General features: G+C 36.7%; 1 protein-coding gene across 6 annotated transcripts in view; it reads right to left on the bottom strand.

Moving 5' to 3' along the window:
• Window positions 1–24727, bottom strand: part of LOC122715972 (lachesin-like) — a 312154-nt gene that overhangs the window by 57211 nt on the left and 230216 nt on the right. For 5 of the 6 annotated variants that reach the window (XM_043938612.1, XM_043938611.1, XM_043938615.1 and 2 more), the window contains 2 exons: window positions 13768–13975; window positions 13314–13475 (listed from right to left, as the gene is read on the bottom strand). In XM_043938612.1, coding sequence (XP_043794547.1) covers window positions 13314–13475; window positions 13768–13975 — 370 coding nt within the window. Of the gene's footprint in view, window positions 1–13313; window positions 13476–13767; window positions 13976–18963; window positions 19091–24727 lie in introns of those variants that run through there. The other variant, XM_043938614.1, reaches the window with a different exon arrangement.

Here is a 24727-nt window from a genome sequence, read left to right as displayed (position 1 = left end):
TAGAAGATTTATATTAAGGATAATTATAATAGAGACGAGTAAGACGTTATTTTAAATAAAATTATTATTCAAAGTAACTTTATTCCAAATTTTAGTTAACTTAATTAATTTTTCAATCTTTTAGTATTCAACTCTGTTCTTACTCTATGATTCTACGAATGTTATTATAGGGCCAAGTGAATGAGAGAGAGCAACTGATATTTTCTTGCCATGTAAGTTTAACGCTGAATACTTTATTATTAATTGTTATTCTATTAATATTTGAATAAAAAATTAACTAATTAGAAATATATGTATTTATCTATTTTTTTTCAAATTTGATAAGCATTTTAATATTAAAGCAACCGATCTATATAGCATCTGAGTATCTACTTTATGTATAAATAATTGTAATAAAAGTGATGAAAATAATAAGTAAAAATTTAATCAAATACATTTTCACTATTCTCAATAATAATTGTAAAGCAAACTTTTTGACGTATTTGGTTGTCTCTCTTATTGTTAAATATACGGATATCGAGGATCCTCGACAATAAAAAAAATTACTTAAATCGGTATCCGTAGTCGAGAAAAAGGTTAAGAACCGCGGGTCTAGACGCGTTTACACTCGGGTTAATTCGATTAAATTATCCGATCTCCGGTTTAATCAGACGTCTCGTCCGCCTTTGTCCCCTTGCCCCCTTTAATTTCATTTGCAACCGCGGCGAGATGAAAGGAGAGAGCCGTTTCTTCTTTTTTTTTTCTTTTTCCTCCTCCTTCTCTCTTTCTTCTCCTTCTTCCTCTTCTTCTTCTTCTTGCTCCTCGCTTTTCCACGTCGTGCAAACTCGTGTCGGTGTAAAAAAGTGAAAAAAACGAATGCAGTCATCTTGGTCTAAGGATATCACGGGTGTCCAGGGAACAAATGGGCCGGATGTGACAGAAAGTGCGCTATCAAGCTCGCGAATGTGTATATCGTTAGAGCAGATGCACTCTCTCGCTCGAAAACTTAGGGGAATGATTCGCCGCGAAATGGTTGAGCCAGCCAGCCAGCCAGCTCATGAATTTGTATGAAGCTGCAGAGAGGCTTGGATGCCTTGGAAGCGTCGGTTCGCGGATGTCTGAGCACGAATTCCGATCTTTTACGATTCGAAGAGAGAATTCGAGAGAAATTGTCGGGGGAAGGGAGACGGATTGGTGTTTGGCCAACTTACGATATTGACTAACGATGAGATCGAGCATTATCGAAATATAATTATAAACAAGTCAGAAATATATATATATATATATTTTTTTGCAGAAACAGAAATTTATTTATACGTTTACCTATAAATTTATATATAATATTTATATATTTGCCTCGATCACTTTTTCGTGAAAATTATTCGAATCTTCTAGAAACGCAACGCGACGAATTAATTTCTAATGGAATCTCGATTGACCAATCAAGATACGTATTATCATACGCTATATAATATAACATAGCACAGTACGATACATATTCTATTAATCACAATATTATCATCATTATTATTATTATTAATTGTATTAATCGAAATCAAAGAGCGAGGGAAGCTGTTAATTTTTCTTTTCCCGTATTTCGATTTAACTTCGACAAGTCGACCCTCCCCTTCGTTCTTTCTACGCGTGATGGAAAACACAACCAAAGGGGGATGGAAAAATAGAAGAAAAAAAAAAAAAAAAAAAAAAAAAAAAAAGGGAAGCAACAAAACGCGTGTACGTTCAAAGTGTTCAAATTATATACGAACGGCGATTGAACAAACAGCGAACGAAAGAGTAATCGAATATCCACGTGGATTATTTGCCCGGTAATATCGTATATACTAAATCAACATCATAAGCGTTTACCGGAGGCCGGTGAATTTCGGTCGTATCGGCAAATATTGATTATCCTGCCTGTTAACGTTCACGCAAACGATAACAATTCGGATTCCTCTTGCATTGGACGAACCGCTGCTTGCACCGAACGCTACACGAACGGAGAGGGGGAGGGGAGGGGGTCAAGGGACAATATTAACCATCGCGCGCTTCGAATCCACGCGACAGAGGGAGGATGTTATACTTTCCACTCTCTCTCCCTCTCTCTCTCTCTCTCTCCCTCTCTCTCCCCGGTTTCCCATCGGATCTCTTCACCGGTTTGATCAATGGACGATGATGTTTCGACAGCCATTCGAAATCGGCCGTGTCCTGCGACTCGATGCGTTGCAACATTCATACCCGGCCGGAAAATGGCTTGCCGGCTAATTGGACGTGAAACTGTCCGAGCGGCGTAAACAAATTAACCTCCTTTCCATGGCCTCGCGCCCATCCAGTTTAATCCATCCGCACGATACAAGGATGAAAGACGACGATTCGTGTCTCTCACCCAGATTCCTCCCTTCCCCCCAAAGCTCCTCTTTTCTCCTTTTTTCTCTCCCCCCCCTCCCCTCTCCCCCGGATTTGGAATTCGTCAGTTTTCGACGAAAACGGACGACGTATCAACGGACCAAACGCGGCGGGCACTTTGAAGCAGCAAATTACGAGCAGCGGTTCGTCAATCATTACTCGACATTTAATTACGGCGGATGGATGCCGGGTATGGGCGATATTGCGACGCTTGTCGCGACTCACGCCCGCTATCGATACAATATTGACACGATTGCTATACACCGAAACATCGGTATTTATGTGTAAATACTCAGGCAAGCGCAATAAATAGAATGAAGTATAAATATTGCGTGAGCGCCGTTTAATCCTGCGTTGACCTGCGTATGTGGAATATATGTGTGTGTGTGTGTGTGTGTGTGTGTATTTACACGTACGGGGAGGAACTGCCATTGTGAAGTTGTAACTCTTCATTTTTCAAATGGATCGTTTACCCGCCGGCCCGTTCACGCTTGATCAACGCTCAATTTCGATAAAAATGGATCGGATTTTCTCGTATTTTTGGTGAAAAAAAAAAAAAAAAAAAGAAAGTCGAAATGGAAAATCGTAAAAATGCGTTTGCAAATTTGAAAAGATGCTCCCGAAGGGGGCATTTTGTATTTTATTCGTGGGACGAGTCTGTTTGAAAAGAAGATTCGTCGTGTCTCGAAATAAATTTATGAAACTCTTCAAATTTTTTTTTAACTTGCACTTTGTACTCAATGAGATTCAGACAGATTTCAGTGTCGAATTATCGTGTCATAAGAACGAGATTAAAACTTTTTCGAGACTCCACGGAATTTTTTACAGAAAATTAAAAGAAATATCAAGATTTGATGAAAATTTTATTTTCGTTAAACTTCATCGAATTCGTTGAATTTTTAATTCTTTATTTGTAGATACAAATCGTACTTAAGTGTACAACACCGAATAGAATAATCGAATGATTAGTATTTAATAACTATTGTTTGAAATATTCACTTCTATAATGACTATTATTACGACTATTATTTGTAATATTATTTCATTTGGATAATCGTATTTACTTTATTACCGAACGTATTATTATTGCGCAACAAAATTTATTAAGATTAATGATTTAAACTTGTTAAACCGTGAAATTTCACTATAATAATATCAATTTATAACAACAACGAATCCTTGTGTAAATACGTATTTTTCATATTAAATATGTTTAGCACAAACAGATTTAATCCTCTTCTGAATCGGATAATAAATAATCATATTCCGATTGTAATATTGAAAAATACTGAACTTTACTTATTGCTACAAAGAATAAGGGAGATATAACACGATGATGAACCGATATACGCATTGCATAAAGTCTTGTACAACAAGATAACTCTTTAAAATAACTCTTTTAAATAGCAATTAATAGCAATTTATCAAATTATAAAATACAAATTTTAAATTTACACGAATTTCCAATACACATTTTCCACACATTAATCGAATAAACTCAAACTTATCTTCCGATTGAACGTATTTACATTCTTAAAATGATTTGATAATTAATAGCAGCACTCGAAAGAAAGATCTTTCCCTCCGCTTTATTTAGAATTTCAACGTTTGACGTTAGAAAAGATTGCATTTCACAGAACGATCGGCCCCGTTCATTCTTCCACGAGGATCCTCTCGGCAAGGCCCCCGTTCACTTCCCCGTTTCATTAAATACAAACAAGCAAAAGTTCCTTTATTCTCTTAATTCACTGGCGGTGCAGTTTTCTAGGGCGATCCAACACACAAATGTAAGATAACCGAGCAATTTCTCACACTGTTCGAGTCGGTTTCCTCCGTGCACTACCGGCTGGCACAACAGCTGACCATATTAGGAGGATAGGATAGAGTCGAAGGACGATTAGCCTTAATGTTATTACAAAGCGGTTTGAGTTGTTGTTTGATGAACTATATATATATATAAGTTTTCATCACGAACATAATAAACGTAGTTATCTAAATGAAATTTAAATTCTTCTTATTTGAAAAGTTAGAAGTTTAAAGAACACAATTGAAATATTATATCGAATCTACCTTTCTTTCTGTACCCTTTTTATAGTGAGAAATAAAAGAAATTCTACATACGAGATTCAAAAACGAAAATTCTTTTCCATTCATACTATCAAGAATGTACAATGCTGCTGAATATTCTTACATTATAAAAAAAAAAAAAAGACATTCTTTCATTCTAACGTACCGTATGATCAATTGTATTTACTTTCCTCTTTCAGCCGACCAACACACCTTTCCTTTCAACAATCTAAAACTTTTCATCCAGTTTAAAAGGATCATTCCCTAAAAGCAAAACTGTCGTCCCTCCCTTTTTTTTTTTTTCGATCTCCTCTCCTTGATCTCTCCTCCTCCATTCACCACCCTCCCCCTACCAACCAACCCCCGATTTCTCGCCACTTTGCATTGTGCCCGCGTTCGAACCGCCCAAGGATCGGTCAATCAAGACCCATTGACCCGTGGAATACCTTCGAAGCGGCGATTCTCGTTCGTGAATCGGTCGAAGGAAAAAGAAGGAAGGAAAAAGAAGGAAGGAAAAAAAGAAGGAAAAAAAGTTTCACGCGAATTCGCGATCGAACGATCGAACACCAGATAACGCCGCGTCTCACCTCCTCGCAGATTCTCAGATTCGCTGGCGTAGGTAACTTTTAACGAGGCTGTAACTCGCGCACTGGAATTTCGTCCCCGTCCACGGTGAACGAATTATTAGGTACGGGATGTGGCTCGTTATATATCGGCCGGATTTCCACGTCGACGAGCCGGTCAAAGTGATAGGTTGAGGCGACGGCAGTACAATTGGCGAATACCATTACGTTTTGCCCCGATTCGCGAGCAATTCTGTCCGTGAGTTTTGTGTTTTGCGGAATAATTGCCTGCGTTAAAATTACCGACGAATTTCTTATCTTTCCACGATCGATGCTTGGATTAGGTTAGATTAATGGGAAGGGATTGATAATAGGACTTAACTTTTTTTTTAAGGAATTTAGATAGAATTTGGAAATAATGATTATAGTGAAAGTTGGCGTGTAATATAGAAATGGTTTTGCAAAAGATATTGTATTATTGGAATTTATATATTAATTGGTTAGGTTCAAGTGTATTAAATCCTTTAATAAGAAAATTTTTTCATTCACAATCCATACGTATTCCTTTTTCGTGTAAATTGTTGATTTTTGATGGTGAAATTTATTACTTGAATTCATGCAAAATGATTTTACGACTCTTAACCCAGACGCTCTTTCTCTTTGGGAAAAAGAAACAGTTAATTTTCACTTTTCGATCAAAGATCTCTAGATTTGTCACCGAATACTTTGGATATGGGTAATTAGCCTTCTTCTTCTATTCGCATTATCGTGAAAAAGTTTCACGAGTTTCACCACAAGAGTAACGCCATCTCATTCCTTTTACAGATGTGCCTTTCAGAGGGAGCGTCAAGGCACAATCTATTTACAACTTGGAGCAAAGATGGAGGCGAAGAAGATGCAAAAGGAATTAACACGAACGAACGAAAGACAGAGGATGCAGCTTTGTCGTTCGATGGACAAAACAATCGAAAGGGAAAGTGTTTGACTGTGTCTTCGTTCGTCAGCTTTTCACACTCGAAAGATTCAACCTGCAAAAATGGCGGACAATTTTACATTTCTACATCCAGTGTTGCCTCTCCTCGCCATTTTCCGTTTCTCTTTTTTTTTTTTCTACGTATTTATGACTTGACTGGATGCAGCAAGGCCGCTGGATACGCTTTGGAAGAGACAGACCGTTTTAATTAGCAGAAATTAAAATGGAGAAGAATCCGCAACCGAGAAGAATCCGCAAGAAGAAGAAGAAGAAGAAGAAGAAGAGCAACAGCTTTCTTATTTGGAAACTCCGCCCAAGCGATTCATCCCAGAGAGAGAATCTCGAAAGCTTTCGTACTACTTTCCGGTCTTGGCTCGGTTAATCACGAACAACAAAACGTTGACACGGCTTAACGAAGGGGGCTATCGCTTCCAGCAACCGAGTGCAATCGTTTTCAACGGTAATTATTTCGTTTCTTTGCAACTTTTGCAAATGTAATTTTCAATTGGCAAACTAATATAATTGGTCTTTTTCGTTTTTTCTATATTTTTTAATCTTTTTCTTTATTGCAATCCTTTGAAATATTCAATTTAGGATTTCCTCTTTTTTTCTTCATAAAGAAAAATAACAGGAATCTTAAGTGATTCTTTGACTGTTAGAGAATTAGATTTTTTTGGAAGCATTGCTCTCGTCAAATAGTACAATAAACACTCATTTATAATTGTTTAATTAAAATCTGAACAGTCAAAATGCAGACTGAATCGAGACTACAAAATGTCTATCGACAATATTCGATAAATTAAAAAAAATAATTATCCAAACTACTTGCAGATCGTGATCCCGAAAATTCAGAATCATTGGTCCATATTCTTGAATAAGTATAGTTGGCAGAACGAGATTCAGAATGAAATCTCTGCTCGATTGAATTCCGACGATATAAGATTGTCATTTGCTTGAAAAGATACATTTTGTATTATTCAGAGGATTGTGGAAGGAACGCGTGTCCAAGATACAAATTTGTGTTGGAGCCTCGAATTTCATAGGATAGGATCCTGTTCCTACGTAATCTTCCATGTGGATGATTCGGTTCAACTGTGTTTACTTGCACGAAACAGGATGATGTTGAATTTCCGATAATCCAACGGAGCTGACACTTCTCCTTCATGCCACTACTCCCAAACTTACGAGCTTCTTCCTATCTACGTGATTCGAGGATCGCTTTTCCATCAAGCTACTTTTTCTTCCCTTCCTTTTTTCGATTTTGTTCCAATGCTGGAACATTTTATATATATATATATATATCTTGCTTGTCAATCTCAGTCTTATTTTAAAGCTTCATCAATCTTCCTTATCGTATTACTTGGAATTGTGATTGTCCAGGGAAACTTTTAATTCGATGTTTTCTTATTTTTTCTCTTTTTCAATATATGTTCTTTCTCTGTAATGTTCAAATATGCAACGTTTCCTCTCATATAAGATCGAATAAAATTAAAGATTTTTATTTAATTGATCGATTTTGTACTTGACTTTTTATTTTTGACACAGCAAAATGCATCAAAAATAAATAAACGCTAAAAAGTCCAATAAAAAGTGGACAGCAACGGATCTCTTAATGGATCCCCGCAACTCGCAAATTGGAAGCCGCTATTTCAATCTCTTTGGAATAAAGTTTATCGTTGAGAAAGTGAATTATTCCTACCTTTAATTAAATTTCGCCAATATCGATTATCAGTAAACCGAGGGGGCAAACGGTTTGGATCGGGTTCCATGCTGCTAAGAGTATCGGTGATAGGTAGATAGAGTAGTATCGGATGCAACGATGCCACCTAAAACGTCATCAGGCTTTTAGGCGAATACAAGTTGCGCCCCGGATGAAGGGACGTTTGACCCGCACCAGGCAAACCACAGCAGCTCCGTCAGGGCTAACACGGCGGTCGGTGCACGTGCACGTTACCCGTGGACCTAATGTCTACGCCACATGGGACGTTCTGACATTCCGGATGACTCGGCGTCCAGACGCCAGCAAGGACTCACGCTTCTTCCCTGTGGACCTCCGCTGATCTATGCCACTGACTGGTTTTAATCCATCTAGTTTTACGATGACAGAGAGTCCACCAGGACTGGCGGAACTTGTTCTCGACTCATCGCCACGGAATTATCTCACGTAGTGTACGAACTAGGCAGAATTTTACAGTTTCGCATTACGTGTTTGGAAAACTTCAACTTCGGTTGAAAGGTGATGATACAACCGTGAGAAAAATTTGCAACGTTTCTCTTTTGTCTTTTTTTTTTTTTCTTGCGAAATTAAACGATAAACAACGAACGATGCATTCTGCTTAATCTCCTTTTGAAGCGGGAAATATCTCCTTTGAAAAGCGGCAAAAGATATTTTTTTTTTCGGTATTCGCTGAATATTTCATGTTTTCGCGTGTCGTAATGCGCGCGGCGTAATTTTCACGTCGCCGCCACTGCTTTCCGCTTCTCGATTACCCCCACCACAGAGCGTCGAACCACTTACGACTGGCCACGTTGCGCTAGTGGCGTAGCAGCAAGTCGATTCTGTAAGATATTTAAGAAACTTTTAGTTGAGGGGAAAAAAAAAAATTCTTTCGACTCTATTATCGGTCCTCGTGTAACTTTTGCCTTTATCCGGCATACTTTTTCCTTAACTTTTAATTACGCTCTCTATATTCTTGTTACGCGTAATAAATGGCCGATGAATAATGCAAATTATTTTTGTAAAACGATGAAGTTTCTCGTTAAATTTTTATACGGATATGAAATTATTTAGAAAACACGTATCAGAGGAATATTTTTGAAAATTTTTTCAAACATTCATTGGAATAATGAAAATATAATCAAATATAGTAAAAATAATATTAATGGAAAAAAATTTAATTATTTTTATTTCAACGAAGGAGAAAGCGTCGTTCGAAGAAATCTCGCATCAATCTCTTTTTTACAAAAGATTTCGATTTCTAAATTCTGCCTGTAGAATCATATTCTAAAAAACCGTTACCGTTCTATGAAATTATAACTTTTTAGCGCTGCTCGACAGCCTTTATTTTTTTTCCGCGAAATGAATTATCGTTTAATCGATCAAGGCGGGCTTAATAGCTCCAATTTCTTAGATTCTGTTATTGGGAACGGTGTACACACGGAGCAAGCAAATCGTTATGAAAATTTCTCGGCGCGCACCTCGTTTGTTCCCTGTTTGCACGAACATATCCGAGAAAATGCTGTGCACGCTGGTAACAGTCACGTTCGTGCAAACACGCAACTGCATTATTAATAACACGGTCAGGTGAGCGAGAAGAAGAAGTCTACATATATAGATATTCACAATTCATTGCGTCAAGTCAAACGCGCGAAAATTCATTTCGAATTTTTTCCGTAATCAATTTTTGAAAATTATTAAAAAAATAATATTCGTTACGATTTCACCAGATCGACGATGAATGAATAATTTCTAAACAAATCGTTGGAAAATTATCCACGATTTGAGAATATTATATTTTATTACCTTAACTTTATCAAATAGATATTAAAATCAAACGAAAATTGAAACGAAGGTTTTTCAAAAATGGGGAAAAGGTTAACCCTTAAGAATTTTAATATTTAGAATGATACATTGAACTTTTTCAATTCAATTCATTTCCCTCAAATTATTGTAGATGAAATTAGGTTGGAAAGAGGCGGATGATAATTCGTGCGAAATGCCAACGAGCGCAATTACACGAGCGGCTAATTGCATTCCTAATAACGCGCTAATGTTAATGTAAGGATAGGCTTATACTGTGGAATACTTTATCACTAGACAAATGCAATCGCTGGAAATTTTCATGTTTGCTGCAATTTGACACGTAATGTCGCCACGCAATATACCACGAGCCATCATGTAATCAACGATATCTTACAGACAGAAATGATTGTAACGTGATGTTTATGCCGCGTTGTAACGAAATAATCTTTCAATAATCTCGATTATAAATCTACTTCAATCCTTTAGTAAATCATAATTGGTAATATCGAACAACAAACAAATTAATGTGAATCGTTTATAAATTTAATAATAATCGTGCTTAAATACGTACATTATGGTTATCGTGCATCAATTTTTTTTTTTTTATTTCATCAACCTCAGCCGCTATTCCTGTTACTTACGCAAACACATTGTGTAATTATATTTATCCCCTTAAATTACACATTTAATTTAAAGCGTCGTTATCAAGAAAAACACGCAATTTCAACATTTCCCTTTCGACGATAAACGATAAAAATTATGATAATCAATACGCGCACGATTTCATTGCCAAGCTCGCGAAAAAAATTACATTTTTCCCGAATATTTTTCCTCGAAAAATTCGAAACTCGTTTCTCATCCGGCTCCTTTTATTGGCGCGACTAAATCGTTCTACACGGATCGTTTCCCGCGAAAACAGAGGATGCCGAACGGGCCGAATAATAGCGAGTCGCGGGCCGAATAAAGAATAAACGCGAATGGCGAGTGAAATTTTCGTCGAACGAATTAAAAAACAAAACAAAAAAAAAAAAAGAAAAAAGAAAAAAGAAAAAAAGCGGGGGAGGGGAAAAATGGAATAAAAGTTTGATACGAGAGCGTTCCAACTATGTGTTCGTGAAATCTGACGCGATGGGTATGCTCCGCTTTTAAAAATGAACAAGCGACATGCGAGCACCGGGTCGAAAGATATATTAGAAATTACGTTGTATCGCGAGAGCATCGGTGAATTAATTCACAATTTCCCGGAGTCGTTTCGTCACCGCTCTTCCCTCTCTCTCTCTCTCTCTCTCTCTCTCTCTCTCTCTCTCTCTCTCTCTCTCTCTTTCGATAACTTTACACGATCTCGCATAATCGAGCGTAGAGATCTGCAAAACGTTTATTGTTAAACACACTTTCGCGCGACAACGGGGTCAACACGTTCGCTGGAATATTCATCAGATTCTGTCCGCTTTTAATCCGCGATTTATATCGCGGTGATGTGTGGCTAAGTGTTTAACTCGCGTCCAATTAACGAATTACGGCTGATCGAGCCGTGATATTTCGTCGCTTATACGCTTCGATATAGCTGGTATTTATATTCCATCGTATGATAAACGGATCTATGAAGGATTAAGTCTCTTGAGAGAGGTTTATAAAGTTTCCAAAACGTCTCCGTTGTTAATATCGCGCGATGATAGTTAACTTTTGAATGTTGTAAAAATGTATCCAGGTTTCTTTTCGCACGCCGGATGCGTAAAAAGAATCGTGTGTAACGATTAAACAGCAACAGAGTATAATACTTCTTTTAAATTAAAGCAAAAAAGTAATTTAAAATATATAATGTGAAGATATTTTATTCGATAAATACATAGAGGAAGAATTAACAATCAATTCATTCGAATCCTCCATGAATAAAATAATGTGGAAAAATAACGAGACAGAATGAGCAATTTACAGAAAAATAGGCGGAATAAAGCACTTTTTCATAATAATAATCAAAAATTCGAGAAACACACTTATAACACACACGCTCTTTGAAAAAAATATCTTCAACTCATCGTTCGTGAGACGCGTCTTCCGCAAGAGACAACGATCGTGGCCGTGTCCGGTGACAGAAATATGCATGTTATATCTTTAAGCGGAAACCTTTGTTTTATTCGATGATCACGTGAATGTGACGGGACAGAGAGGCGAGGGCATGCAAACGAATAATTACCGTACAATACTAATAATACGTCGGCGAGAATGGATTTACGTGTTCCATTGCATTAGGGAAATTACCGGAAACACCGGGACCGGGTTTCGTTGTTTGACGTGTAAAATCGATGACGAACGATGGCAACAAAACCAACGGAATACTCCGCTTCCGGTTAATGGCCGCCGGCATTATTTTCCACCGCTTTCTCTTTCGTTCGAATTGATTACAAACCCTATACACAGCCACACGAGGAAACGTATGCGCGTGTGTCTCCGCTACGAAACGTCCCCCCTCCCTCTCCCCCTCCGGCTATTTTAACGTCACGTTCGCCTCTGAGGTTTAATCACCGGAAATCGAACATCTGTCTGCCGTTTCCAGTTTTAACGTTTATCAGTAAAACCGACTTGGATGCTGATTGTTTGGATTTCTGATTGCGAGGACGAGCATAGGGGACTCCGATTCCGTATGTACGCTTAATCAGACGTCGTTGCACAGAGAAGAGGAAATGGAAACGGCTTTGTTCCAACGATGATCGAATCGTGTTTGCCCCCTTGTTTCGAATTTTCGACCAATTTACGAATTTTTACCCCGCGTTTTAAAACTTCGTGAACGGATTTTTTCCCAATTTTAGAGGAAATTTTTATTTCTGGCCGAAAGGGGATCCTTTAATCTTTTTTTAAGTTTCGGTGCCACACTTATCTCGAAAGTGGGTCAACTTGAACTCTGCGGATTAATATTCAATGTCTTTATTTTTTTAAGTGATTGTATATATATTTCTTTTCGTTCAAGCATGATGATATTTTTCTTTTTCTCTCTTTTAATAATTTTCTTTTATACTTGTACTTGTAAATTTTTTTTATACGGGTGATTTTTAACGGTTGATTCGAGGTCGATCAATTCGCTTGATTGACGAGCGATTTAACGTTAAACGTGACTTTAACGAATAATATTGCAAGCGATATACGATAAAATACGATAAATAATTTATAGTTTGGTTTAGCATGAATTATTTCGATTTCAATGTAACTAAATAGGATACATACGTGTATCTTGTTTTAACAAGTTTTAAATAGATAATGACGTTTAATTACTAACCTATGACTTAATATGTATACACATATAAATATACGCATTAAATAATTATAATAATAATAATAATCCGAGCAAAAACATGATGCTTTAACATTTTGACAAACTCGATAGTTTTTCTCCATTACAGGATCGAATCGTTTACAATCTTTCAATCAAGAACAACCGATCTCAAAATCGATGTTGTTAAAATTCGAAGCGTCGAGAATGAAATTCACCAATTTTTTGGTTTCGATTCGAAGATATCACGAATTAATACGTAACAACTCGCAATTTGTTTAACGATAATTAAACGATATCAGATGGCAATATTCGGCGAATTCGTTCGCGAATAAATACGGATATTTCGTGATATTCTCTCTAATTGGAAAAATTAAACGATCGTTCAATGGGGGGATAGAAACTTGAGAATCAGTTTCCTGCAAAGCATTTCCTTTTCGAAAACGAAAAAGGGGATTTCAACGAATCTCGAACGAGCGTTGCTCGCTTTTTCATCGCTTCGAGAGATCGAGAACGGTCGACGTGATCGTGTACGCTCACCTTTGTGATGTCGATTGATGTTTATGTTCTGCCCGTCTTCCCTCTTCCACATCAGTTTCGGTGTTGGATACCCGTCCGCCTTGCACGTGAGCGTGATATTCTGATTTTCACGAACCGCCACCGTGCTTTCGGTGGACAACGAGTCCAAAATGTTGGGCGGTACTTGGGTATAAACAGGAAGAAATATCGATTAATTTTAATTAATTAATTAAAAAATGGACGAGCACGCTTTTTCTCGTTCTTTTCCGAACGAACTTTGAGCTTTAAATTATCTTTCCCACTTTGTATATCGATAAAGAGTTTGCTTTCCTTTCGCAAAGTAATCCCCATTGTGATCGTTTTCACGATGAATTCTCGTTAAAGGCGTGCTTGGACGCGCTTTTGGCGCGTATAATAATGTAATAATAACACCGGCTGTAAGTAAACCGGGCGAAAGAAGATTAAATATGCTCACCGACGACTTGAAGGAAGCCGACCTGGCTCATCATCGGGTTCGTGTTTAATTGGCACATATAATAGCCCCGGTCGTCTTGTTGCACGTTGTTGATGTGAAGCAGCCAGGTCTTCTGATTGTCGTGGGACACCGAGAACCTCGGTATCTTCACGACCACGTGCTTGTGGATGGTCAACAACATCTGACGACCCACGTGGATCCACGCCACCTGCAAATCACGATCGCTTCGTTTAACGGGCAAGGAAAGAATTTCTTAGATTTCTCTTCAAGCGGACACTTTCCTCCATCTCTTATCGTTAATCGAGTTAGATGAATCTATTTTCATAATAACGCGATATAATAAATTCTTTCGCAACTCGTCCACAGGACGATACACGATTTTGTTCATTCACCTGTGAAAAAAAAAACCCTTCATCTTTCAACTCATGAATTTATATAGAAAAGATCGATTTCTATAAAATGTACGAATCAAAATTTGTCACACTCTTTTTATCTTCTTATCTTCTCTCCCCACGAAAAATTATTAATCTACGTAGTACAAAAACTTCAATATCGAATTTCCACTGTCCATTGTCGTTAGAAAAATAAAATCATTCGTAATTCGAGTATCATATCTTCGATTGCGATAACAATCGCCTTGAAAAGGAGGATCCGTTTCAGTTATCCTCAATCGTCTCTCTCGAAATCCCTCGACTGGGAAAAAAACCGAATCGAAGCGGCCATTTCTCGAATCTCTCAAATTTCCGCCCGTCAATGGACCACGAGCCATCGGATGTTCCACAAGTGGGCGAGCACAATAAACGAGAAGGGGGGAGGCGGAGAGGAGAAGGAAGATAGCCGCAGCGACACGCTTGCATCAGAAATGCTACGAACAAACATTATTACGATCGTATTTTACGCTCGGCTGGGCTAACGTCCCCCTAACTAAGCTCATTCCACGACAAAGCTTATGCACTTTCGAGGATTTCTGGGTTAAACTGGCCGCCCTCCCCCGCGCTCTCTTACCAAGCTACTTTCTTTTTCATTTCCTTGGCAACGCTCGAGTCGCGGCAAAGCGCCACTTTTCCCCCTTTTTATCCTCCCCGCCGCCACTTCCCCGCCATCCTCCGCGATATATACCACACCTCCCCCTCCCTTGTTCAGCGAGGAGACGCTGTGACAACTCCTCGCCCCGTTTTGTCACCGTTGAATCAACACATTGCCACGAGGCTGTGGTGCGTTTCTTTTCTCGTTCGGATCGATTCCATTTCATTGCCGTTTGCTCTTTGCTCTTTCGGGATGATTTCTCTCGATTTCGAATCGATTTTGTTCGATTTCCACGATAGTTTAAAAAAATAGGGTAGTTCACTTAACTTTTTTTATTGATCGTAATATCTCGTTTTGGTTCAAAGTCGAATGTGTATGTTCGTGTTTTAATCTTTTTGATTTAAATATACAGTTTTTAATTTTTAATATAGAGATTCCAAGAGTTTGTTAATTAGATTATATTTTTACAATAATGGTTCAAACTATTGATTTAAGAGATATTTCAATTTGAATTTCGTAAAAATTTGTTTTACAGAAGAATATGAGACTGATGAATATTGCTTTTTGTTCGTGCGTTTACAGAATTAAAATTATAAATTTATTTATAATAGGAAATTTCATTATAGGGAAAAACAAAATCATATATTCATTTTCCAAATTACTTCTAAATTAATGTACTTAAATATTCACGAGTATTTTATTATAATTAAATAATCATGTGTTGATACGCGTGAATCGAATATCTGTGACTCTGTATATTAAAAATTAAAACTGTATATATTTGAATTAAAAATTGAAACACGGATATATTTATTACACATTTGAAACCACGATTTAAAAAAAAAAAGATAGTTTCAACCCTTTCTTCTTTCTAAAGTTTCTCTTTAACCGAATTGTGCTTGAATTTTTAAAGAAATCATTGTGTCCTACCTGTGGCAATTGAAAGTATTCGAAAAGCGTTAACCAAATTGGATCATTTCCATTTATTTTTATTGTTATAAAACGATTGCTCGCATAATTAGATAACAAACGTCTCGTGCTTGAAAGGATTAAACGAATCGGAAGAGATCATTGAACTCATGGAACAGGATTCGAAACTTCGTTAATTGTTCTTAGGAAGAATGCTTAAACAGAATCGCTAGAATCGCTAGAACACGGGTGATTTTAGCCTTCGACGAAGATCTTTGGCCAATCAGAATCGCTCGAAATTGGCCTTTTTCGAAGATTTTCGAAAGTGGCTTTAAACACCGTCAGATGTTAAATTACGCGCAAATTGTTTCCACGTTTAAACGTTTCAACGTCGATGACCCAATTCGTTGATTTAATTCATCAAAAAAGATCAAAGGAACGAAGGTGGCTGTGGACGCGGAGGAACGTCATATCGAGATCAAAAGTAAAAGTAATTGAACTTGGTTTAATTCTAAGTTTCGAATATTTCAATTTCTTTGATTATAACGATATTATCGTATTATTCCAAAGAAATAATTAATACGTTGACACGAATTATTTTTTATTCCAATTTAATAAAATATTTTCACACGACAGTCAAATTAAACGATATATAATATATTGCAAATATTTCTTCGAAACTAATTTTCTCTTATGAATTATATAAATGTAACAAACTTGTCGAATTATTGTCACTTAGTTCAAAAGAAACAGCACATCGAGAACACTTTTTCATTCACATTTTCAACACTTTTTCATTCTTCTCATTTTTGAAAATATATAACACGATACGATAAATCCAATGTTCCAGCATAAAATAAGATTTTCAGATATTATCGTTTTAAATAACGACACGTTAAAAATGAAATTCAAGAGCGGCAGTGAACGTGTTAAATGGATCAATTATTGTTGCGCCATTCGATACGAGTAATCGAGTATCGTTAATTCTACACCAGTTACCAAAGAATCGAAGCTAGAGAGGAAAACTGACCGAAACTTGGTCGCGATACTAGGTGATGGATCGTGAAAAGTGAATGGGGGCTGTTTGATCGAGAGAAAGAGAGAGAGAGAGAGAGAGAGAGAGAGAGAGAGAGAGAGAGAGAGAGAGAGAGNAGAGAGAGAGAGAGAGAGAGAGAGAGAGAGAGAGAGAGAGAGAGAGGGGTTGGTTCTGTGATGCGCAAAGGTAGCTACCGGCGTTATATTGGCCTTTAAACGATCTCGAGGTAAAGCTCGCGCCATTTGCGGCCTCGATTGAAATCCCTGGCACTGGTTCAAAGTCACAGGCTCAACTGCTGCCGTGACGCTTTACATCGCGAGAAAAAAGCGCCATTTCGATAGCGTCGCGCTTTTTGTCGCGATCTGGCCAATCTGTTTAAGAAACTTTCACTTCCCCTCTTCTTTTCCCCCTCCTCGCTTTTAATCAGAGATTAACCTTGCAAAAGGCATCGTTTTTCATCAAATTATTCGTTCATTCGAATATAACGAAATTCCTCCGTTTTAAAAAAAAAAATATTTTACATTTGCATTTACGATTTATACTCGTAATGTCATATTTCGAAGGTATTGAACGATCGAACGAACACATTTCATGAAAAAAAACAGCTCTCTATTCTCTCGGCCAAATCTTTTAAAACCCCTTTCTTCTTTTGAAACCGTGATCCTCGTCATCCAATGACAATTTCGATCTACCTCATCTAAGTTTCAAGCTCACCTTCGCTAATATTGGTGCTTCGCACTCAGCAATTGCCCCCGGACAATTGCAAGTGTAATTCGAAAACGACGATTTTGGAACAACACCTAGGTGTCATCCCTAGTTTCCTAGCTTTGCTTTCAGCGTTGCTCACGAAACGTGGGATGAACAGCATTGTTTTACTTTCTACTAAGCTTGCTAACACTGTCTGTTGCCCTTGTGGTTCGCCTCTCGCGTTGCCTAATATTACATTTCCCTCGTTTCTTCTCTCTTTGTATCATTATTCTAAACAAATATGGACTTGTCGCCTCAGTTTGGACAGCAATACTATCTTTGGATGAAAGAATCACTCTGTATCGTCTACTTGTTACTTGTAACTTTCTCTGAACATCCCTGTAACTGATTCAACGTGGCTTCATTAGTCATATATATATATATACACATTTTCTGTCGTCGAAACATTGTCGACTTTGGTAATCGATAAGGATCGACGAATCGCCTTGAAAAAAGAAATATGTAGCATCTGATAACTTGTCCTAATTTAGGATATACATATATCTTTGCGATAGCAGAGGTTTATCATTAATTATTGATGAAAACGTGCAAGGGTATTGACAATTTATCTATAAAATTAAATGCACGCAGTATGTTCCAAGTATTTTTTCAAGCTCTGAGAGATTAGATTAGATTGAACACGTAGTGATCTTATCGAAATACGATAAAATGTTATGTTTAAAGTTAAATAGACTGATTTCATCAACTAAGATATTTCGATGGGAACTAATTTTTGGAAAATTAAGTTCATTTGCGTTTGATATTTTCGAATGACAGAGTTATAGAGAAAAAATTCGTCCCTCGTCTTGGACAGAAATGAAGAGGTCGGGCTGTTGGCGCGTGTTGCTATCTATCTCGACAGTCACGCGGATGATTCAGTGCAATATAGATCGACAGGTAGACCGGACTGATCACTTTTGCACTCGTGTGACGGTGTCCGTCAACCAAATTGAGTTTTTTTGTACTCTGAAATGACTGGCGCGTATGAAACCGATAAAAGGTTACGGAAAAAGAAATAAACGTAACCTGTGAAAAAAGAAAAAGAAGAAGAAGAGAAAAGAAAACACGGTTCAAAATGGAAAAAAAGAAATAACTTTATGCACTTTGACGAGAAATCGAGTCAAGGATTTTTCGAGTTCGCCGATTTAAAGTTAATTTCTCGCCACTTGAACGCCGATTAGAAGCTTGTTTATTGCGGATCGATTTTTCACCCGAGGTTGAACACAGTTTTAAAAGTGGAACTTTGGACTAAAAGCGTCAGATGCAAATGTCTTGTGGGGGTACTTAAACTCGGCGTTCGCATGAAAATGAAATTTTTTTGTGGACAACTGAACGTATAATTTACGATAATCGATGATTAATTTCTTATATTATAGTTTATTAAACGAAAAAAAGTTGTATCGTCGCGTGTAAAGAAGTTAAAATAAGTTGAGAAAAGAATCGAAATAGAAAGAATTTAGAGAGAATTTAATACTTACATCTATTTTTAAAATTCTCCCTCTAAAGACGTCCCACATATATATTTAATTTTCCGTCAAATTCTGCATCTTTTAAAACACATGTCTTATTACTTTTCCAAACTCGAATCAAGCAACGACTTCAGAAAACTAATCTAGTAACAGAAAGTTTTTTACATTATTAAAAAGAGAGAGAAATAAAAATTGCCTATGAAGAGTCAATAGATATACAATATAAATTAATTATTTCCTTCGATATTATCCATTTTATCAACATTTTAAAAACGACACAGCTAAAAATAAACACTTACGAATTTTCTCTCACGAAAATTAATCGCTTTATTTAAACTTTGGCTGTTTTAGTAAAACGATTATTTGGCGAATCTCTTTTTTTCTATAATATTTGTAGAATTTAGATATACATAAAAACAAGAACAACATTAAATCAGTTTCGACGTTTAATCACGACCGGATCGATTTCGTTTACTTTAAACTTCAAAACGTATGATATTCCACGTTGACCACGAGCAATTCCAAATTAACGAACGATACGGATATCAATTCGCGAATGACAGCAATTATTGAGAAGCGATAGACGTTCATAGATGCGGGCCAGGCACGTGCCGTCTTCTTAATGCTCTCTGAATTTACGCTTTAAATACGTGCCTCGTTCTACAATCGGAGACGTGTTGACATTCAGGAGGCGTGTACTTCGCATTGGAAACGAAAGACGTGATCTCTTTGCTGTAAGTGTCAACCAATTTAGACGGTATATTTATGAGAGAGAGAGAGAGAGAGAAAGGGGCAGAATCGATAACCTACATATTTATTTTCCAAAAGGAAATCGATTCTTACGTACACCGAAATTGGTATGTTGGTATTGCAGGATTTGGGTTCTTTCCTTTTTCTTCTCTGTGTGTGGAAGAGGCAAACGCGTCGTTACAACGGATAATATTGTGTATTTACGTTTTATTGAACGGTATATACGATACGAATTACGGGGTATAACGTATTCCAGAACGTTTCTACGAAATATAAACGAAATAAACACGAGGAAAAGGTAAATAAATACGTATTCCTACGTTTATATTTCGTTAAATTTATTATGAGGATATTGTTGTTAAAGTTGAAGGTAAAAAAAATCTATTCGGAAAATTGCTACGCATTGTAATTTGAATAATCCAGAGAGTGAAAGACGTAAGGAAAAAAATTGATAAAAGTAACGATAGAGTTTAAAAAAGATGTGGACGATATATATTAATATTCATTAATATATCTACACTTAATCGATTTTATTTATACGTTTATCGTTACACGATATATATTTCTTCTTAATCCTTCTCGCTTCGTTCCATCTTACTTTCTTTTATTCGTTCTAAACGCTTTGTAGAATGCATATAACATACGTATATCTCTTTTTGCAAGTATCACGCAAAACATTTTATTCGTAATTACTCAATATAGATATCGTAAACCGTTCGAAATTCAATTGAAATTCGTAAAAGCGTAAAAAGAATTTTAAAACCCTCTGTCCTCTCTAGGATCTCGTCTTTCCCCGAAGGAACAGACCTGTATATTCCGTTCCTCCACCCACTCGCTTCTTTTTACGCACGCCCGGCGTAATCATCAACAGCGACTCGATCCTAAATTTTTCCTTCGTGAGTAATAACCCTCCGAGAATATTCTTGAGGATCGTAAACGATGCTCGTTCGAGAGACGTTACAGTGGGTGGCGCACCAAGAGAGGAAATTGGAAAGTGGAGCAAAAAGGGGGTAGGATGCGAGTGAAAAGAAAAAAAAAAAAAAAAGAAATGGAAGAGCGAGAGGGAAGTTGGTCAAAGGCGGATGCGATGAACTTTTCGAGGAGAGCGTGACCAGTAGCAGGAAAAAATGTTAATTTACATGTAAATCGTGAACGATAAAGAATCGTCAGAAACGGGTATGCAATTTGGTCCGATCTCGAATCGCTTTCATCGATCGCTTCGATGAAACGTAATTAAGTTAAACTTTGGCTGTTTTAGTTTAAAATGATCATTTGACGAATCTTTGTCTTTTTCTTTTTTTTTTTTTTTTTTTGTAGAAGAATTCCTCGAAGCAGTGGCGCTACATAAGTTAGATATCACTGCATTTCGATGAGAATCCTTTTGGTGTTTCGTTTGATTTCTTTGGAAAGAGGAATTTGAAAAAAGAATCAATTTTTCGTTATTTAATACTGTGTTCGTTCTATCGGTGAATGAATGATTTACGTAGCCATGTAAATGTTATTATTTCTATATATTCAATCAGCTGCCTCGATTCGAAGAGAATCGTCGACGATCGAAAATTCACGAAATGGGAATCGTGATTTGATGAATCTCGCGAGAATCGTCCTCTGAACGTGTTTCCATAAGCTTATCGATACGATCGATATTCATGATACGCGAATTGTAACGAACGAAACAGAATTATCAGACCAAAATATCCCGTGTTATTGGATCTATCGATCTATCGAAGGATTAACTCACTTTTTCGATATATCGACATATCTTTCGAAATTAAGTCATGGCTTGAAGTCATGGAGAGGCAAAAAAAGGAAGAAGAGAACATAGATAGGACTATAGAGTCGTCGGAGTTTATCGGAATTTCTTAAAACGATCGACCAGGCCATCTGGAATTTAATTAACCGTGGAAAGGAGAGGAGAGAGAAATGGAAAAAGTAACAGGAGCATAATAAGAGAGAGAATGATGGAAGGAGGGGGAAGAGGAAGGGGGAAGCGAAGGAAGGAAGGAAGGAAGGAAGGAAGGAAGGAAGAAAGGAAAAAAAGAAGGTGGAACCGATTCCGCGTAATTTCAACAACGAGGAGGGTTGCTCGTTTTAATCAACTTTGCGAAAATATTCCCCACGTTTGCCCGCGCCCAGTCATTAGGCCGAACTTGATTTCCCACAAGATCGCTTTTATACTTCTCCACCTTTGTTTACCTTTAATGTTGTACTGACATTTTTTTCTCTATCTTTCTCTCTCTTCTCGTTTCAGCGGCGAAACGTTCGGTTGACAGGCGAGTCTCCTCCGTTTCTCGAGAAACGAACCCTCGTCTGCCTCGTCAGACGACGAACAATTTATTCATTCCCTTTATATTTTCTTTAAAATCTGTGAATCGATTCGTTGACATGGGTAAAGACGAAGTCGAAATCGACGAAAAGAGATCGACGGGAGGGAAGATGGCCGTTTGATAAAGACGAAGATTTAGTCCTCGTTTCGAGGACATTGCCTTGAAAAAGATTGATGGATAGTAAATAATTTTGCCTTTTTCTTTTTTTTTTTTTTTTTTGATTTGCTGCGATATAACACTTATATATCACTTTAAAAAATACTTATCTTTGTATCGTTATCAATTATAACTTTATACAAAGATAAAAATTTTCTTTGCTTGGATACAAAGAGATATTCTTATTGATTTTTTAATACCAAGTATTAACTTGATAATAATTCTTTCGCAATAATAGATATACGAAAAGAATTATTAATCTTGAGAAGAGTAGTTGATTTAGAAGAAGAAGAAAAAAAAAATAAAAATAGTCTTGCTTAATTTTAATCGTTACTAATTATTCGAGAATGTCCTCGATCGAGAAAGGGGAGAAAAACCAGTAAATTTCACCAGTAAAGGAACGTATAAAAGAGAAAGTCGAAAGAGAAATTAATCATTCTCGCGCGAAAGTTTCGCGATAGTGAAATGGTGAATATTATCGTTCGCCCATTTACTCCACGCTTTTTGTCGACAATTCGAAGGATGGAACGTATTACACCACGATCCAACAATTTCTCGAGATCCGTGCACGAGCAAGCACGAGAGAGAGGGGTGGTAATTTATCGGTGATTAAAAAATAATTTTCTGAAATCGTGACGCGACGAGGCGCCCTTGCATCGTTGTTATAATCCGGTTAACAAATTAATTATTAAATTCATTTCCTAATTAGCTAATTACAGAGAGCGTTCAACCGTGCACCCTCAACTTTTCCCCCCCTTACGCCGGAAGAACTGACCTTCCCTCCACCTCCCCTACCTTCCTTCCTCGCTCCCTCTTTCCGCCATATCAATTACGCATGTAACCAACATTTTTCCACGTTCCTTTTTTTGATAACAGCTCGTACTAGCTCGCCTACTTTCGTAATATATTTATTATTACGAAAGTATATATTACAAATGCGTTAAATTTCACGGATGTATGCACCGATATACCTCTATTCGTTCATCGAACGTACGATTTTTGTTGTATCGATACTCGAATTTTGTATTATAACGATAATAATTTAACGAGATTAAAATCAATTTGTTGATCGATGAGATTGATAGATCAGATGTAATAAATTATTCGCTATGCTTGAATTAAATATCGGTCGATTTTATATGTGATCGGTAGATTTGGTTGATTTTGTAATAATAATAATAATAATAACAACAACAATAATAATAATAGTTTAAAGTTTAAGTTGAATAAGTTGAAAACACGGAACTGCGAAATAATGAAAAAGAGTTTATTAATAATTAAAAGGCGAAAAGGCAGGCGTAGCCCACATTTTCACATGTTTAAAGGAAAGTAAATTGAAGGAAATTTCGCGTTCATAGAGAACAGGAGGTACGGAATTTATACTTCTTTTAAATACATAAAACACAGTACGTGATTGTAGCAGGAGGTAGTGAAAACTGAACAAATAATTATTTAATATAGCATGTTTTGTACTCTCTCTCGAATTTTTGTGTTTTCATATTTAGATAAAAATCAATTTTATAATATCCTTGTTATTTATACGTTGCGATGAAAACATTATAGATTTTTCTCATTATAATTTTGTAATTAAAGTACATTTTGCATCTCTCTCAAAAATAAATAAGTAATATAATTTAACTTTGCCGAAAGCGTTATTACGACGCGCGGTTTAAATTTCACAAGGAAAATTACAGAAATCGTTTACATTTCTCTCTCTATTCAATTTATCCTGATTTTTATGCTGACCAATTAACGAGACAAATATATGTCCGAACTCATTTTCTTCTAAACCTGTCCAATCTCGAAAATCTCTATGCCTGTTATATCTATTTTTTATGGATACGTGACTATTTGACACGCTTCTCCTTATTACGATTTAAATAATTGTCCACCTCTAGCGGAGATAGAATAAAAAATCCAATTATCGGATGATCAATTAAATTTTTAAAGAGAGAGAAAATAAAAAAAAGAATTGAGAAGCGAAATTGTATAAAATTATTATACAATTTTTAAAGCTTAAAACTTCGAGAAAGATTTTCTTTCCTTTTTTTTTTTTTTTCTAACAATCTTGTTAAAAACAGAAGAAAAGCATTTTTCCGCAAAAATCTTAACGCGGACAAAAAATATCTTCAAACTTATTCAAACTCTCTCTCTCTCTCTCTCTCTCTCTCTCGAGTCGCCGTTAAATGGTCTACTTACTTACCCCAACAAACTAAACTACTAAAATAAATCAGTAGTAGTCTAACGAAATTCCACCATTAGTGGAAAATTGCTTCCACCATTAGCGGAAAATTTGAATTTCCCATAGAGAAGCCAACAAACGATAAACCTCTCGAGTCGACATAAGGCACGCGTTCGCCCACATTATTTCCCTCGTACCCCACAGTCGCAATTCCAGACACAGTCGAACAAAATTGCAACATGCCTACCTCCTCTTACAATCCGATCTCCGAATCCGTACATATAGCAAGAGTAATTTTTCCAATTTACCGGCCATCGTCGTATCTGGAGAGAGAAAGAGAGAGGAAGAGAGAGAACGC

Source organism: Apis laboriosa, unplaced genomic scaffold, assembly GCF_014066325.1.
Source record: "Apis laboriosa isolate Shangri-la unplaced genomic scaffold, ASM1406632v1 scaffold40_cov151, whole genome shotgun sequence".
In the NCBI taxonomy this organism is placed as follows: domain Eukaryota; kingdom Metazoa; phylum Arthropoda; class Insecta; order Hymenoptera; family Apidae; genus Apis; species Apis laboriosa.
Note: the sequence above shows the minus strand (reverse complement) of the source record. Positions and strands in the feature narration are given on the sequence as shown.